At 33.7% G+C, this 14493-nt stretch overlaps 2 protein-coding genes across 2 annotated transcripts; both read left to right on the top strand.

The window, feature by feature from the left end:
- The first annotated feature begins 476 nt into the window (after positions 1-476).
- On the top strand, positions 477-3405 carry LOC107636266 (uncharacterized). Its single transcript, XM_016339788.2, has 3 exons — positions 477-752; positions 855-1031; positions 3265-3405. Exons 1-3 carry the CDS (start codon positions 477-479, stop codon positions 3403-3405), a joined length of 594 nt encoding a protein of 197 aa, XP_016195274.2.
- A 7637-nt stretch (positions 3406-11042) lies between these two features.
- On the top strand, positions 11043-14141 carry LOC148567102 (uncharacterized). The gene is made up of 3 exons (XM_088483349.1): positions 11043-11631; positions 12226-13218; positions 13318-14141. The coding sequence occupies exons 1-3, from the start codon at positions 11043-11045 to the stop codon at positions 14139-14141; spliced, it is 2406 nt and encodes an 801-aa protein (XP_088339475.1).
- Positions 14142-14493: the final 352 nt, after the last annotated feature.

Raw genomic sequence — 14493 nt, 5'->3', positions numbered from 1 at the left:
TGATCACTATCACAATGATAAATCTCTATTTTTAATCAAGGACCTTATTATATTAACATTTTAATATAATAACAATAACAAATTATTTGACACGTGATTGATTGGATTGTGGTCATACTACTTATTCCCAACATAAATATCAACTATCAATAATTCATCAACTCCATTCCAAATCTAGTTTTTCACCTCAAAGGAATACTAAAACATACCTCAAGCTATGGCTAGAAATTTTGATGATATGTTTAATGAGGTTTTGTATGGTAAAAAAAAGACGGCGAGATAACACACTCATAGATAATTAGATCGATGAGTGTTTTCTTGATGATTCAGAAGAAGAAGATACCGATAGAAGCTCTATCCCAACTCCTCGTAGATAGATCAACAGAGATCGAGAAGCAGAACATGATCGCCTTTTTCAAGATTATTTTGCAGATAAGCCGGTGTATAATGCTGACATTTTTCGACGGAGATTTCGAATGAGAAGACATCTGTTCCTTCGAATAGTAGATGCTCTCTCAACTGACTCTCCGTATTTCCAACAGAGGGTCGATGGAACTAGGAGAAAGGGCTTGTCACCACTCCAAAAATGCACTGCTGCAATATTGATGTTAGTATATGGCGTAACTGCTAATGCCGTAGATGATTATGTGCGCATAGGCGAGAGCACTACAATTGAATGCTTGAAAAATTTTGTTGAAGGTGTCATTTCGGTGTTCGAGGATGAATACTTGAGAAAACCAAATTCAAATGATGTACGATGCCTGCTACAAATGGCGGAAGGTCGTGGCTTTCCTGGCATGTTGGGTAGCATTGACTGCATGCATTGGCAATGGAAAAATTGTCTAAAGGTGTAGAAAGGTATGTACATGAGTGGTTATCGTGGAGTTGCAACCATAGTACTTGAGGTTGTAGCATCTTCAGACCTTTGGATATGGCATGCGTTCTTTGGGGTTTCTGGTTCAAATAATGATATCAACGTGTTAGATCGTTCACCAGTGTTCGATGATATTCTAAATGACTGTGCTCCGGAGGTAAACTATACTTTTAATGGTAATAACGTCACAATGATACTATGGGATACTATTTAGCAGATGGTATTTATCCTGAATGGGCCACATTTGTCAAATCAATCTCAAAACCACAAGGAGAGAAACGCAAGTTATTTTCACAATACCAAGAAGGGTTAAGAAAAGATGTAGGGCGAGCATTAAGAGTGTTGCAAGTACGCTTTGCAATTATAGGTGGTCTAGCACGCTTTTGGGAAAAGAAGAAACTTGCAAACATAATGCGAGCTTGTATTATATTACATAATATGATTGTTGAGGATGAATGAGACACTTATGCAGAAAATTTTGCTCAAAGCTTGGAGTATGACGATGTCGAAAACAGCTTATCACAACCTCAGCTGGGAAAGGAAGATTTTGCACCATACCATCAATTTCTCCAAAGAAATATCCAACTTCAAAATAAGCAGCAGTAGCATAGACAGTTGAAAGAGGACTGACGAACTGATTTCTGCCGGTAAAGAAATTTTTATAAAATTATAATCGTGTTGCAAGTATAGTTTCTAAACCAATAGAGAATCTTTTCGTACAAAAGTTTTGGTTGTCACTTAAGCAAACCTAATAAAATTTATAACCGAAGTATTTAAACCTCGGGTCGTATCTCAAGGAATTGCAGGGAGGTATGATTTATTATTGGTTATGGAAAAGGGTATATTTTTTGGTTTTTGAAATAGGGAACAAGTAATTTAAATGGCAAGAAAAATAAATTAATAATTATAAAGAAAACTTTTGGCGAGGTATGAGAACTGGAAATCCCATCCTAGTTATCTTTATCAGGTGTGATGAGAATTGTTTATCGCTCCCACTTAGTTAACCATTACTAAATAAAAGAAAGTCAAGTGGACCAATCAATTTGATCCTCAAGTCCTAGTCAACTCCTATGAAAAGACTAGCTTTAGAGCGATCCAAATCAATCAGCGAGAATTTCAATTTTCAATCAACTGCTGAGTCTGTTAACTCAAGTGTTACCAATTACTTAACCAAAACCAAAAGGAGAAAAATCTAAATTAAATTGAAAGCATCATAAATAGAATAAAATAATCATAAATCTGGAATACCTCAAATTATATTAAATAGAATATTCAAATCTAACATGGAAAGATTCATAAGCCAATTTGGTGACATAAATAACTAACAAGTAAAAGTATTAGAGTAACTAAAAGTAGAAGAGAACATAAAATTAAAGTTGGGAATATTGAACCTGGAATGGAGTAATAACCATAAAGTAAAAGAAATCCTAATTCTAAAACCTAAGAGAGAGGAGAGAACCTCTCTCTCTCTAAAACAACATCTAAAACCTAAAATTGTGTATTCTGAATGTTGTATAAATTGTTGTTGTTGATTCCCCCATTCTCTGGCTTCTATTATGTGTTTTTGAGCTTGGATTTGGGCCGAAAAAAGGTCCAGAAATCGTTGGGGGCGACTTCTGCAATTTTCTGCACATGGCGTCTGTCACACGTGCGCGTGGGTCACGCATTCGCGTCATTTGGAGTTTTTCCTTGTCACGCGTACGCGTCCACGTCGTCCAAGCGTGCGCGTCACTGCTATTTTCTTCAAAACTCCTTTTTGTGTGTTCCTCCCATTTTTTGCGTGTTTCATTCCCGTCCTCTAAGCCATTCCTGCTCTATGAAGCCTGAAATTAGTTAACACACAGAATGGTAATAAAGGATAATTAAATTTAATATTTTTAAAGTATAGGAAACATATTTTTACACATATCATAGAATAAGGAAGGAATTGTAAAACCATGCAAATTATATGAGTTGTAGGCGAAGAATTGATAAAAACACTCAATTGAGCACAAGATATATCATAAAATAGTGGTTTATCAAGGACTTGATTGAATACATATGGTAATTTCACAATACTTGTCGTTAACTATAGAGGTTAACTATGTTTTTTTTATATATTAAATAATTTTACAAATCAGTATAATCTCAAATTATATATTGTGTATTATTTTTCTATATGATTTTTTGATATTAGTATTTTTTTAACAGTAAATTATTTTTGAATTTATAAATTTAAAAAAATATTATTGTAAGAAATAGTAATTATATTAATTTTAATTACTTTAATTAATTAATTAAGTGAGACCGCAATAGAGACTAAAGTTAGTTCCTCCTAATAAGGAAGAGAGATGCTTTGAATTCCTATTTACTATTTATGACGCAAAAGTTGATGTGGAATTACTTTTTAGGACAGGTGGGCTGTAAATAGAGATTGGGATGAATTCTCTACTGGAGATGGTTTTAAGGGTCCGTTATTAGCCAATGAGTTACTGCATGCACAAGGCGGAATTCAAACCTCCGACACTTGCTTAAGCGAACAAGTGAACTGACCAATCGACCAACCCAAATTAGTTCCCATAATAATAGTTAATAGTATGAAAACAAATGATTTTTTTTCACAAGGATCACTGTGCCCACTAGCATTATTTCATCTAAAAGACTAAAACAGCATAAATGTTTACGTTACTGGTTTATCAAGAAAAAGAAAAAAATGATTTCTCAAATTTTACAAGTTAAATTGATCTTTTAAATTTTTATTGAATCAACGTATATCATGTTATTTCTAACTAATTTTTTATTCTGATATATATCGTTTGACATATACTGATAAAAATTGTTAAAGTTTACATATAAAAGGCAACAAAACGATACCTTTTATGTGATGTCGGTGAAACATAAAGATGAATAATCACATTAATTATTTTTTATATAGTTCAAATAGTAGTATATTGCAAAAATGTGACTACCAGTGGTGTATTACGGAAATATGTATTAGAACAATTCGTTAGAAACAAAATACTTTATAATAACTTTTTTAATATGTCTTAATAATGATTCTTCATATGCTAAAGAGTTAAAAGATAATTTTTAATGAATTTTTAGAAATAATTTATTATTTTATTTTAAATTTGTAAGTTAATAAAAATATAGATTTTTTTGCAATTTGAACTAAGACAATTTAAATTTTTATTATTATTCGTTTTGATTTTTTTGATATTTTATTTGAATTCAAATGAGATTATTTCCTTAATTATTAACATTTATGTTGATTCGATTTATTATTAGTACAATATATACATGGTTTGATTCGATTTACTACTCGTAAAGGATACGCATAGTAAATAGAATTAAACTAATTCAATTTACATGTTGATCTGGTAGTCATAACTTAATCCAATTATGCCTATAAATCAGAATTCAAATAAATAATAAACGTGATTCATTTTCAGTTAGAGAGAATCTCGCCCTCAACAACTTACTCAAAAACAAACTAAAGTGGTTACCAAAAGATCAGATAAATATCTCAACTTCTCTAAAGAGGTAACATTTTATAAATACCAAACCCTAACTACGTAAGAAGATATGCTATTCACTCTTAATTGCATTATATACTCATTTTCTACTCTTAAGTGCTTGCCATCGCCGTTCCTCTTGAAGTCGATATATACCTTATCCATCTCAGGCGGAAGAGACCTCAATCCCTAAAACAGGACAAGTTATACACCATCTGAGGCTTATCATGCAAGAACATTTGGTGCTCACCGTGGGTCGAATTTACTTAACTTTACTATCATTTTTTCTGTCCAATTATTTACCCTCTTTTGCAGGTTATAATTAATGACGAAAATGCCAAAAAATTCACCTAACTATGTGTAACTTTAGTTTTAACCGACAAATTCAAAACATCTGTTTGCAATACAAAAAAAATTCCAAATTTACTTAGAAGATAGTTGAAAGGCGAATAACCTCAACAGATCAAATTGACAAGTCATTATACCACAGTAAAACAATGTGTATGCATAATCTAACTTGCTTATATAATTCTTTTATTTTAAATTTTAATATATTGTAGCTTCTTATAAGGTATACACTACTCTATATACTTGAATTGCTTCATTCTTATCTATTTTATCATTCCATATATCAATCTTGAATACACAATATTTTATTATAAACTATCAGTCAGTATAATATCATCCTAGATAGACCTTCTTCAAATACGTCTAGTATTATCATTTCTACTATACACTTCTGCGTCAAATTTTGTATATAAAACAACATAATTGTAATAGTACATGCCAATCAGAAGGAAGCTAAGGAGTGCTATAGTGCACGCTTTAAAACAAACCCATCAAAGTAACCTCAGTAACAGTACCGCCACACAGACTATAACTCAAAAAGTTTGAACCTCCTAGCAGAACTCAATTCCAAATCAATATATAAGACTGACCTAAAGGTGTATTACAGCTAAGTTCATAAGTCGAAATACAATGATATACTCTTTCTTCATTAATAAAACATCTTTACTCTTTACTTTCAATTTTTTCTATTAATTTCATTTACCATTATTCCTAATTGATCTATAAGTTATCTCATACACAATCAACCAAAATAAACTACTCTGCCACAAATATTTACAATCACATACATGTGATTCAGCTCACCGAATCTCTGACTGAGAATACTTCCTTATAAAGCATTTACGTTACCGAGTTATCTACAATTGATTTTTTCTGTACTAGAACGGACTTACAATTTGAATAGTCAAATTCCGAAAAATAAATTACACATTAATTGATATTAAGTCAACTGCTCAGACTTATCCAAGGAAAATCCTAATCCATTATTCAAACTACGTGTTCCTTATCGAATTATAATCCGGCTCTTAAGCAAATCGCGACTCTTACTAAACTAATACTTCTCTATTATCTGATAGGTAATTTCAGATACTATCCACAAATAAATATTTCCCACAATCTAAACAAATATCTAAAGATGTCTACTAATCCAATGATCGATTAGTATTAATATTCAAAATCATAACAAGTGATTCAATTAACTAATCAAAATCAAACTATACTCCGATTTTCAAACACTTAAGAGCCAAGCTATCTATCACCTTATATTATTTCTAATAACCGACCAGTAAAATTGGTTACTCAAATCCAACTAATGCAAGTAATACTGCACTACAATTATTCAAATTCAAATTCACTAACCAATGTATAAAACAGTTATTATACAAATCATGTATTTCTGTTCATTAATTCTAATGCTACCCAAGACATAACTCTTGGTTCCATCAACAAAACATATCTCAATTCACAAATGACAATTCAAAAATATTTACTCAATTATCCATTTCATAATTTTAACCTAACTGACCCTATCAGGATCACACAAACATACACATATCAAATCAACACAAAAGCACAATATATAAGTTAAACAAGTTCACCCAATAAAGTTGGGTATGCAGTTCATCATCAATAAAATATAACCATACCACATTATTCAAACAAAAAATATACAATTTTTAAAAATAAACTACTATGGAGTAGTTATATTCTCATCTCCACCTTCCTATTCTATATCATCATCCACAAGTCAATCTTGCATGGGTCCATAGCGACAAAATCAATAGTAGGAGCAATAAACCTAATCTGTTCCACAGCTCTATCAAATCCAACCGAGAACATTTTCAGCCCATGGTTCACCTTGCTATTCTCAGTAGTTTTCTTCTCAAGAGCTAATTCCACAATCCTTGCGAGAAATTTAGCATTCTCTCTCACCAATCTTTTCTTTTTATTCTAGGGGACTCAATCTCTCTTTCATCTCCTTCAATTCTCTCTTCATCACACTCAACTTCTCCATAGTAGCATACAAATCTCTCTCTCACACACTTTTTTTTCATTAGCTTATCCATATATTTCTTCCCTACTTCAGCCATCGCTCAGCTCTCAGGTCCTCCCTATGCACATCAATCTCGTCCTGATCACTTACATCAGAGTACATACAACTCAGTCTTAACAAATATAGAACATACATTTTTCACAAAATCATGATCAGCTATACCTGCAAATTAAATACTGATCTACAACTACATCATCGACGCTATTAAACAGATTAATATCTGCGGGTGAATGAACATGCTCATCTGAAAGCAACATAAAGGGGTAGCGTTCACTCCACAGTGAGATCATATCTTCGGTCCCTTTGAACTTGTGCAACTCTTTTTTATTATTAGTAAACTTTTCCACTTCTGCCAAATCTAATTTTTTCACACCTTGTTTTCTATTAATCAGGTCTATAATTTTAGCAGCTTTCACTATGAAAAATTCTATCTGATAAACTATGCAGATCAAACTCCACCTTTATGTTTTCTCTATTTTTAACCCAACCAGATTTTTTTAACTGAGCAATACTCTTATCATCACAAAACAGTGACACATACTTTTTTACTAAATCAACCACCTAAGAATATGGATCTTCGATCTTCGCTATCCATTATATACTCCTCATCGACAATCACTTCTCCATCACTATTCTCCTTTCCTTTCTTTTTTCCATTCCTATTTTCCACAAACACAAACTCAACAAGAGCCACAGACCAGAAGAAGATGAAGAAGACTAAGTAACAAAAGTACAAAACGATATTACTGACCTTTTCTATTCATCTTCTAGATATTTTCAAAAAACTTATACAAAGCCTCTAATGTGCAAACTCTCTTGCAATTATATCAAGTAGATTTATCACAAACAGTTAAGTGCTGGGTTAAGATGAGAAACTGTTAAAATTTATCATAAGCTACTACCACTACCTCCCCCTCCCCACTAAACACATCATTTGTTGATCACATTTTTCAATTTTCAACTCTTGATGAACAATCTTAATGACCTTAATAAACAAAAAAACAACTGTAGGTCATAATTACATCTATCATCTCATTTATTACTTATTTCAAATATTATTCCTTTATTTTATTGAAGACAATTCATATTCTTTTCTATTTTATTTATTTTGCACAAATTAATGATTCTTTCCATTACTCCAACAAGTCGGCCACTAAGTCGGAATCAATCCGACACTTATAAGTTATAATAATTCCAACAAAATCGGTATTTATAAGTCGGAATCAGTTAAAGCAAACCGATACATATAAGTCAGAGGTAATCCAACAAACAATTAACTATGAGCTCATTCAAAAATATACTTATATGAAGAACACCTTTTTAAAAGACAAGCTTGACCAACTTTATTTTCAAGATTATCAGTCAATCTTGGGGGCTAATCCCCGTATCAATATCTTACAATTATTCCTAATCACTCTCAATTTTTTTTTTTTTACATTATTATTCTCAAATATAATTATCATTTTTCAAAGTACAATAAGTTGAACTTCGAGGCTACTACTATTATTATTATTATTATCACTATTCTGATTTATAGTTCCACAAAAAGTCAAATACTTAACCCATTAGATTGAAAAATATCACAGGTCAAGTTTAAGACTGTGATCCAGTAGTCATAACCCAGCCTAATTTATGTCTATAAATTGAAATTCAAATACAACAATAAACGTGACTTATTTTCAGTTAGAGAGAATCTCGCCCTCAACAACTCACTCAAAAACAAACCAAGGTGGTTACTGAAAGATCAGGCAAATATTTCAACCTCTCTGAAGAGGTAACATTCTATAAATACCAAATTCTAACTACGTAAGAAGGTACGCTATTCACTTTGAATTGCATTATACTCATTTTCTACTCTTACTAACTTAAGTGTCGGAGTGCCTTTACAGGTGTCCACCGCCGTTCCTCTTAAAGTCGACATATACCTCATCCATCTTAGACGAAGGAGAGCCCAATCCCTAAACATGACGAGTTATACACCATCTGAGGCACACAAGAACACATGTAAATAGCATAATCAAGTCAATTTAATTATATTTATATCAAAATATTAGGATTCACTTGCGGGTAGGATCGGGTATGGGTTCAGGGGATGCCTTACTCTACTCGCACCTCTAATATATTATATAATATATATTTAAAAATTATATGTATAGTTAAGTTATGAAAGTGGGTATTGAATCTATAACCTCTTTATTATAAAAACTCGAAATAACCACTAAACTAATCATTTAAACTATTAATTTAGAACATTTGTTATTTAAAGAGTAAGATTGTAAGAATTTAGAGTTAGAAGAAGAGTGATAAGATATTTATTTTTATTTGTGTTATTTTAATTTTATTAAAAATTTGATGACCATGTCATTTGTAATTTTATATTGAATTTCTTTAAAATTTTATTGTTTTTAATTTTAATTTTAATTTATTTTTTATTTTATTAATTTGTATAAAATATGAAATGATTGAATTTTATATTTGTTTGAAAAATTTTAATTTTTCTACAAATATGGTAGGTTAAAATGTTTAGAGTGTGGATAAGATTAGAGTTGAGAGATTTTTAACTCGCAAATAGAGTAGAATTGGATTTTAACAAAATTTTGAACCTGTGAGTAAGATTAGGATAGAGCCTAAATTTTATCTTATTCTATTCATTGCTAGTCTTAACAAAATGTAAAACTAATTCTAATTTAAGATATGTATAATTTTAAATTTTATTTATTTTATCAATATAAATTACTCTTAAATTTATCCTATTTTAAAGTTTTAGCCAAACAATAAACGTATAAAAAATATTGTAAATTATTTTGAGCGAATAAAAATCATGTAGATTAATTTGCATTGAGTGACACTGACCAAAAAAGAATATAATATGATGTTATGGGGTTAATTGAGTGGCATGTCTGCATGTCCAATTGTCCTTTATTTTAGGGCAGCGGAAAGGCTATGTTATAGTGTCCCTGAGGCAAATATAGTCATTGACCAACTACCAGTTTTGACTTTTGACTAATTAAAACTGCAACTATTTTTGGATTATTGGATCCATCATTGAGAAAGTGTTAGTAGTGTTTAGCTCTGTGGACCAAACCTCACTCACTTCCCTGACTGACACTGCTCAATATATTGCTTTAACCGTCCTATATTTCCCTCCTATATAGCCCTACATATCCTCCTTTCTCTCACTCACTCACATCATATAATTCGGTTTCGATCTTGATAGTTTACGGGGTCAAACTATTGTAACCCCATCCAAATGTTACTCGAAAAAATTAAATTAAACTTAATTGATTTAATATAAAATTCATATATATAAATTTATAAATTTTATATAATAAATTAATAAAATTTTATTTAAAAAGTTAAATTTAATAATATTATATTATATTTATATTAAACAAATTATTTTAAAATAAAAATAATATTATATAATATAAAAATATTAATTAAAGTATAAAAATATATATTATTATTAATTTTACTAAAAAATATGTATTTTAATTTTTTTAAAAAATTTTAAATCCAAAACATAACTTAAATTTGATCCAAAAATAACGAATAAAAATAATAAATTTAAATTTAATAAAATATATTTGGAGTCCGGATCGAGTTTCGAGACGAACCTGAGTGTTGAACACTCCTATCATATATACGCGACAAGAATAACGAAAATAAATAGTAATCCTTTTATTACATGGGTCTTTTTTATACGGCTCAATTTTATGGAAATGGAGTCTGAATGTGAGCTTTTCATCCATATGGAATCAAGGGGTGCTAGACATGTATGTGGGGCAGAGTTTTGACAGCTTTTGGGAGAAGAACTCGGACCGTCCGAGTCCTTTGTTGTGAATTTCGTAAACTCGAAAACGCACGGTCCGAGTTGTGGTGGGGAGGAAGAAACCTTAGGTGCGGAGAAAACGGACCCTCCGATAAGGTTGAGTTGGTAGGGCAACTCGGACGGTCCGAGTTGCATGTAGCTGAAGATGAATGGAGTCGGACCGTCCGGTTTGGGTATGGATGTCAGAACCGGTTTATGAAAACGCATGGTCCGATTTGGTTGTTTAATATATTTTTGAATGAAGTTAACCTAGTCGAATGGTCCGAGTTGAGTAAAGGGTCTATATAAAAGTGTGCAAGGAGTTAGTGTTAGGTACCCGTCTTCTTCCCCTTCTTCAGTGCCGCTTCCTCTGTTTCGTCTTTCTCAATCTCTTCCATAGTTGTTCTAAATCAGATAAGTTAGTAGTTAATGTTATGTTTTTTTTTTTTGTGAGTAGGAGAAATGAGTGACAGAGTACAACTAAAGGTGTATTATTTTGGTCAGATTTTATTACAAACGTCTGAAGGAGTCAAATTTATTTGTGATAATCCACTAGATGTTGTTATTCCTTTTATTATTTCGTTTGAAGAACTTAAAGGTTTGATATGTGAGAAGATTGATTCTGAGAGGGCAAAAAAAATATCATGTGTTCTATATAGATATCCGTTACCGGTATTTGGTCGGTTCGTCCAATTTCAAACAAGATATGTGACGGACGAAGCGAGCATGCAGGAGATGTTTCCAATGTATATTGAAAACCGGGCTCAAATCTCGTTTATCGAGTTGTATGTTGAGTTTGAACAATCTGAGACTGACCGAAACATTCTACGGGAAGATTATAATAGTGACAGTGAAGAAGAGTTCGAAAGCAACTACGAATGTGTTGGTGCAGATGGAGTTGAAGCTCATGGTGACGGAACTATGGATCCAGATGTGACAGAGGTGGCAGATGCACTCGCAAACGATATGCCGTTTGCGGAGCCTTCGTTCATGCGAGTTTTGGACTTGGAAGCCATGCATGTTCCGGAGTATCCGGAATATATGACTGCAGGTACGTTATAAAAAATAATAGTTTGGATTATTTAGTTATTGAATTATTTATGATTGAATTAGTATTTATTAACCATTATTTTAGCATGCGTTGATGTCATGAATGTGTTAGACATTGAACCGGTTTATAAGATCCTATGTAAAAAAAAAATTAAAAAATAGTAAGAAGTTAAAAAAATAGAAGTCAAAGTATGTGTTTACTAACTTTGGAAAACATATAACGTTATTTTAAACTAATATAGAACATAGAAGTTACTATTTTATTATTATTTATGTTATACATTATCGCTTTTGGGTAAAAAATATTAATAAAATTCTTTACATTTTGAAAATGAAAGTCAACGTGTGTTTGTCGAAATGACTTAGAGAACCGACCGGTTAGTATTTGGTTCATCGGGGTTGACGGTCGAACCGGTCGGTTTGGGCCGGTTTTTTACATCTGACGTTCATGTCCGTATTTGTGATAAAAGTTACACAGTAACATGATCTTAGGGTTGGATTTATATCATACTTGATGCAGTGAATATTGATTTATTATGGTTTTGAAACATATTTGTATTTATTGAAATTTTTTCCATGCTGGTTGTCCTGGCAGAAGTTCCTATTGTCGCAGATGGTGAATTTGCTGTTGGGATGGAGTTTAGTTCCCGGGAAGCTGTTATTAAGGCAATAAAAGAGTATTCTATACGACGAAGCGTAGACTACCGGGTGTATGAGTCTGAGCCGTTGACATTTTATGCCAAGTGTACACAGTATGGGTCAGGGTGTGATTGGCTTATCAGGGTTAGTCTGATCAGCAGGAAGTATTGTTGGGTTATAAGGAGGTATAATGGTACTCACACTTGTACCAGAGCCACCATTTCACAGGATCATTCGAAGCTGGACTCCATCACAATTGCAGAAGCAATAAAGTCATTGGTTGAGGCTGACCCCTCCTTAAAGGTAAAATCGGTTATTGCAGAAGTGCAGTCGAAGTTTAACTATACGGTTAGTTATCGGAAAGCTTGGTTGGCTAAGCAAAGGGCAGTAGAAAAAATATTTGGAGGTTGGGAGGCATCGTACGAAGCGTTGCCTATATGGTTTGAGGCCATGTGTCATAAGGAGCCATCAGCTGTTGTCCATTTTGAGACTATGCCTGCATATCAAGGCGATGACCTGGTCAGTCATATTCGGGTACTGCATAGAGTATTCTGGAGTTATTACCCCTGCATCAAGGCATTCAGACATTGTAAGCCATTTGTCCAGGTGGACGGGACTCACTTGTACGGAAAGTATAAGGGTTGTCTACTAGTCGCAGTTTCACAGGATGGCAACAACAACATCGTCCCAATTGCATTTGCTATTGTTGAGGGAGAGACTTCTGATGCATGGCACTTTTTCCTTAGTAACTTGCGTCAACATGTTGTCACTCGGGATGGTGTGGGACTAATATCCGACCGACACGAATCCATCAATGCAGCTGTGGAACGGAGTAACGGAGCCTGGTCACCTCCTAGAGCTTTTCATATGTTCTGCATCAGGCATATAGAGTCGAATTTTCTGCAAAAATTCAAGGCACCGTACCTCCAAAAATTGGTCGTCAGCATAGGTAACCATTTATGAAATTTAAGTAACTTAATAACAGAAATAAACATTAATATTCGTTTTTGACATCTATAATTCATCTATTTTTTTTCCTATTCTCTAGGATATTCGAGGACGGTGCGGGAGTACGAAGTGCGTTACCAGCGATTACGGGAACGGGGGGAAGCGTACACTAACTGGTTAAACCGAATTCCTCGCGAACAGTACGCACTGGCATTTGATGGTGGATACCGATGGGGTCACATGACAACGAATCTAGTGGAATGCATCAATTCAGTGTTGAAGGGTGCACGCAATCTTCCCATTACGGCTCTTGTCAAGGCAACATTCTACAGGCTGAACGAGCTTTTCACCAGAAAAAGAGCGGAGGCAGAAGCGCGGATTAATGCTGGCCATGTGTTCTCCGAAGTCGTGGCCTCGAAGTTGCATGCAAACCAACTTGCATCAGGAAACATTCAGGTCAGTTGCTTTGACCGGCAGAATGAGGTCTTCGAGGTGCGTGAGATGCCAAGCGGACTAGAGTTTGCAGTTGATCTACGTGGCCTTCGATGTGACTGTGGAGAGTTCCAGGTGGACCGGATCCCCTGCAGACATGTGTTCGCCTGTTGCGCCAACCAGCGACTGGATTGGAAACTGTATGTGCATGATGTGTATAAGATGGACCAAGTTCGGCGGGTGTACAGAGCAAGATTTAGGCCACTAGGTAACCCGACGACATGGCCTGCATACAACGGTCCTCGCTATGTACCGAATCCGTATCTGAGACGTGTCTCGAAAGGGCGCCCGAGGATGACGCGCTTCTTGAATGAGATGGACACGCGAATGTTACGTCGTCCTAGGCGATGTACGCTATGTGGAGCCGAGGGACACAGTCGTAGTAGATGCCGTCGGTCAGCTGGTACAAATGCCAACGGAGATGCCCAGTAGGGTCACATTGTGGTAGGTGTAGAACCTCACTAGTATGGCATGGGTTCTCCTTTTGAGGTAACTTGACCTGACATGTGTAATATTGTATAACGTTTTTAATCTGTTTTTATTTCAAAACGGTTTTTATGCTGTAACGTTCTTCAGTTGTTGTTAATTTAATGTATGCCAGATGTATGTGTTAAAACATAAAACGGATACGTATCACAACAATATATTATAATCTGCGAACATTTTGAACCGGCAGGTTCGCGTCACAATTTTCCTGGTTCGGTTTTGAACCGTCAGAGGTTTTGTCTAGTTGAACTGCCCGGTCCGGTTCATTCAGTTTTGTATAAATGAACCGGCCGGTCCG

Source organism: Arachis ipaensis, chromosome B4, assembly GCF_059453495.1.
Source record: "Arachis ipaensis isolate K30076 ecotype BB chromosome B4, ASM5945349v1, whole genome shotgun sequence".
In the NCBI taxonomy this organism is placed as follows: domain Eukaryota; kingdom Viridiplantae; phylum Streptophyta; class Magnoliopsida; order Fabales; family Fabaceae; genus Arachis; species Arachis ipaensis.
This window is presented reverse-complemented; position numbering and strand designations above follow the sequence as displayed.

Bases quoted from the DNA above. Each gene is read 5' to 3' on its own strand.
- LOC107636266 (XM_016339788.2), top strand. From the start codon at position 477: ATGAGAAGACATCTGTTCCTTCGAATAGTAGATGCTCTCTCAACTGAC. The intron at 753-854 runs GTACGATGCCTG...CTAAAGGTGTAG, and splicing joins GAAAACCAAATTCAAATGAT to AAAGGTATGTACATGAGTGG. The intron at 1,032-3,264 runs GTAAACTATACT...ATTACTTTTTAG, and splicing joins TAAATGACTGTGCTCCGGAG to GACAGGTGGGCTGTAAATAG.
- LOC148567102 (XM_088483349.1), top strand. From the start codon at position 11,043: ATGAGTGACAGAGTACAACTAAAGGTGTATTATTTTGGTCAGATTTTA. The intron at 11,632-12,225 runs GTACGTTATAAA...TTGTCCTGGCAG, and splicing joins TCCGGAATATATGACTGCAG to AAGTTCCTATTGTCGCAGAT. The intron at 13,219-13,317 runs GTAACCATTTAT...CCTATTCTCTAG, and splicing joins AAAATTGGTCGTCAGCATAG to GATATTCGAGGACGGTGCGG.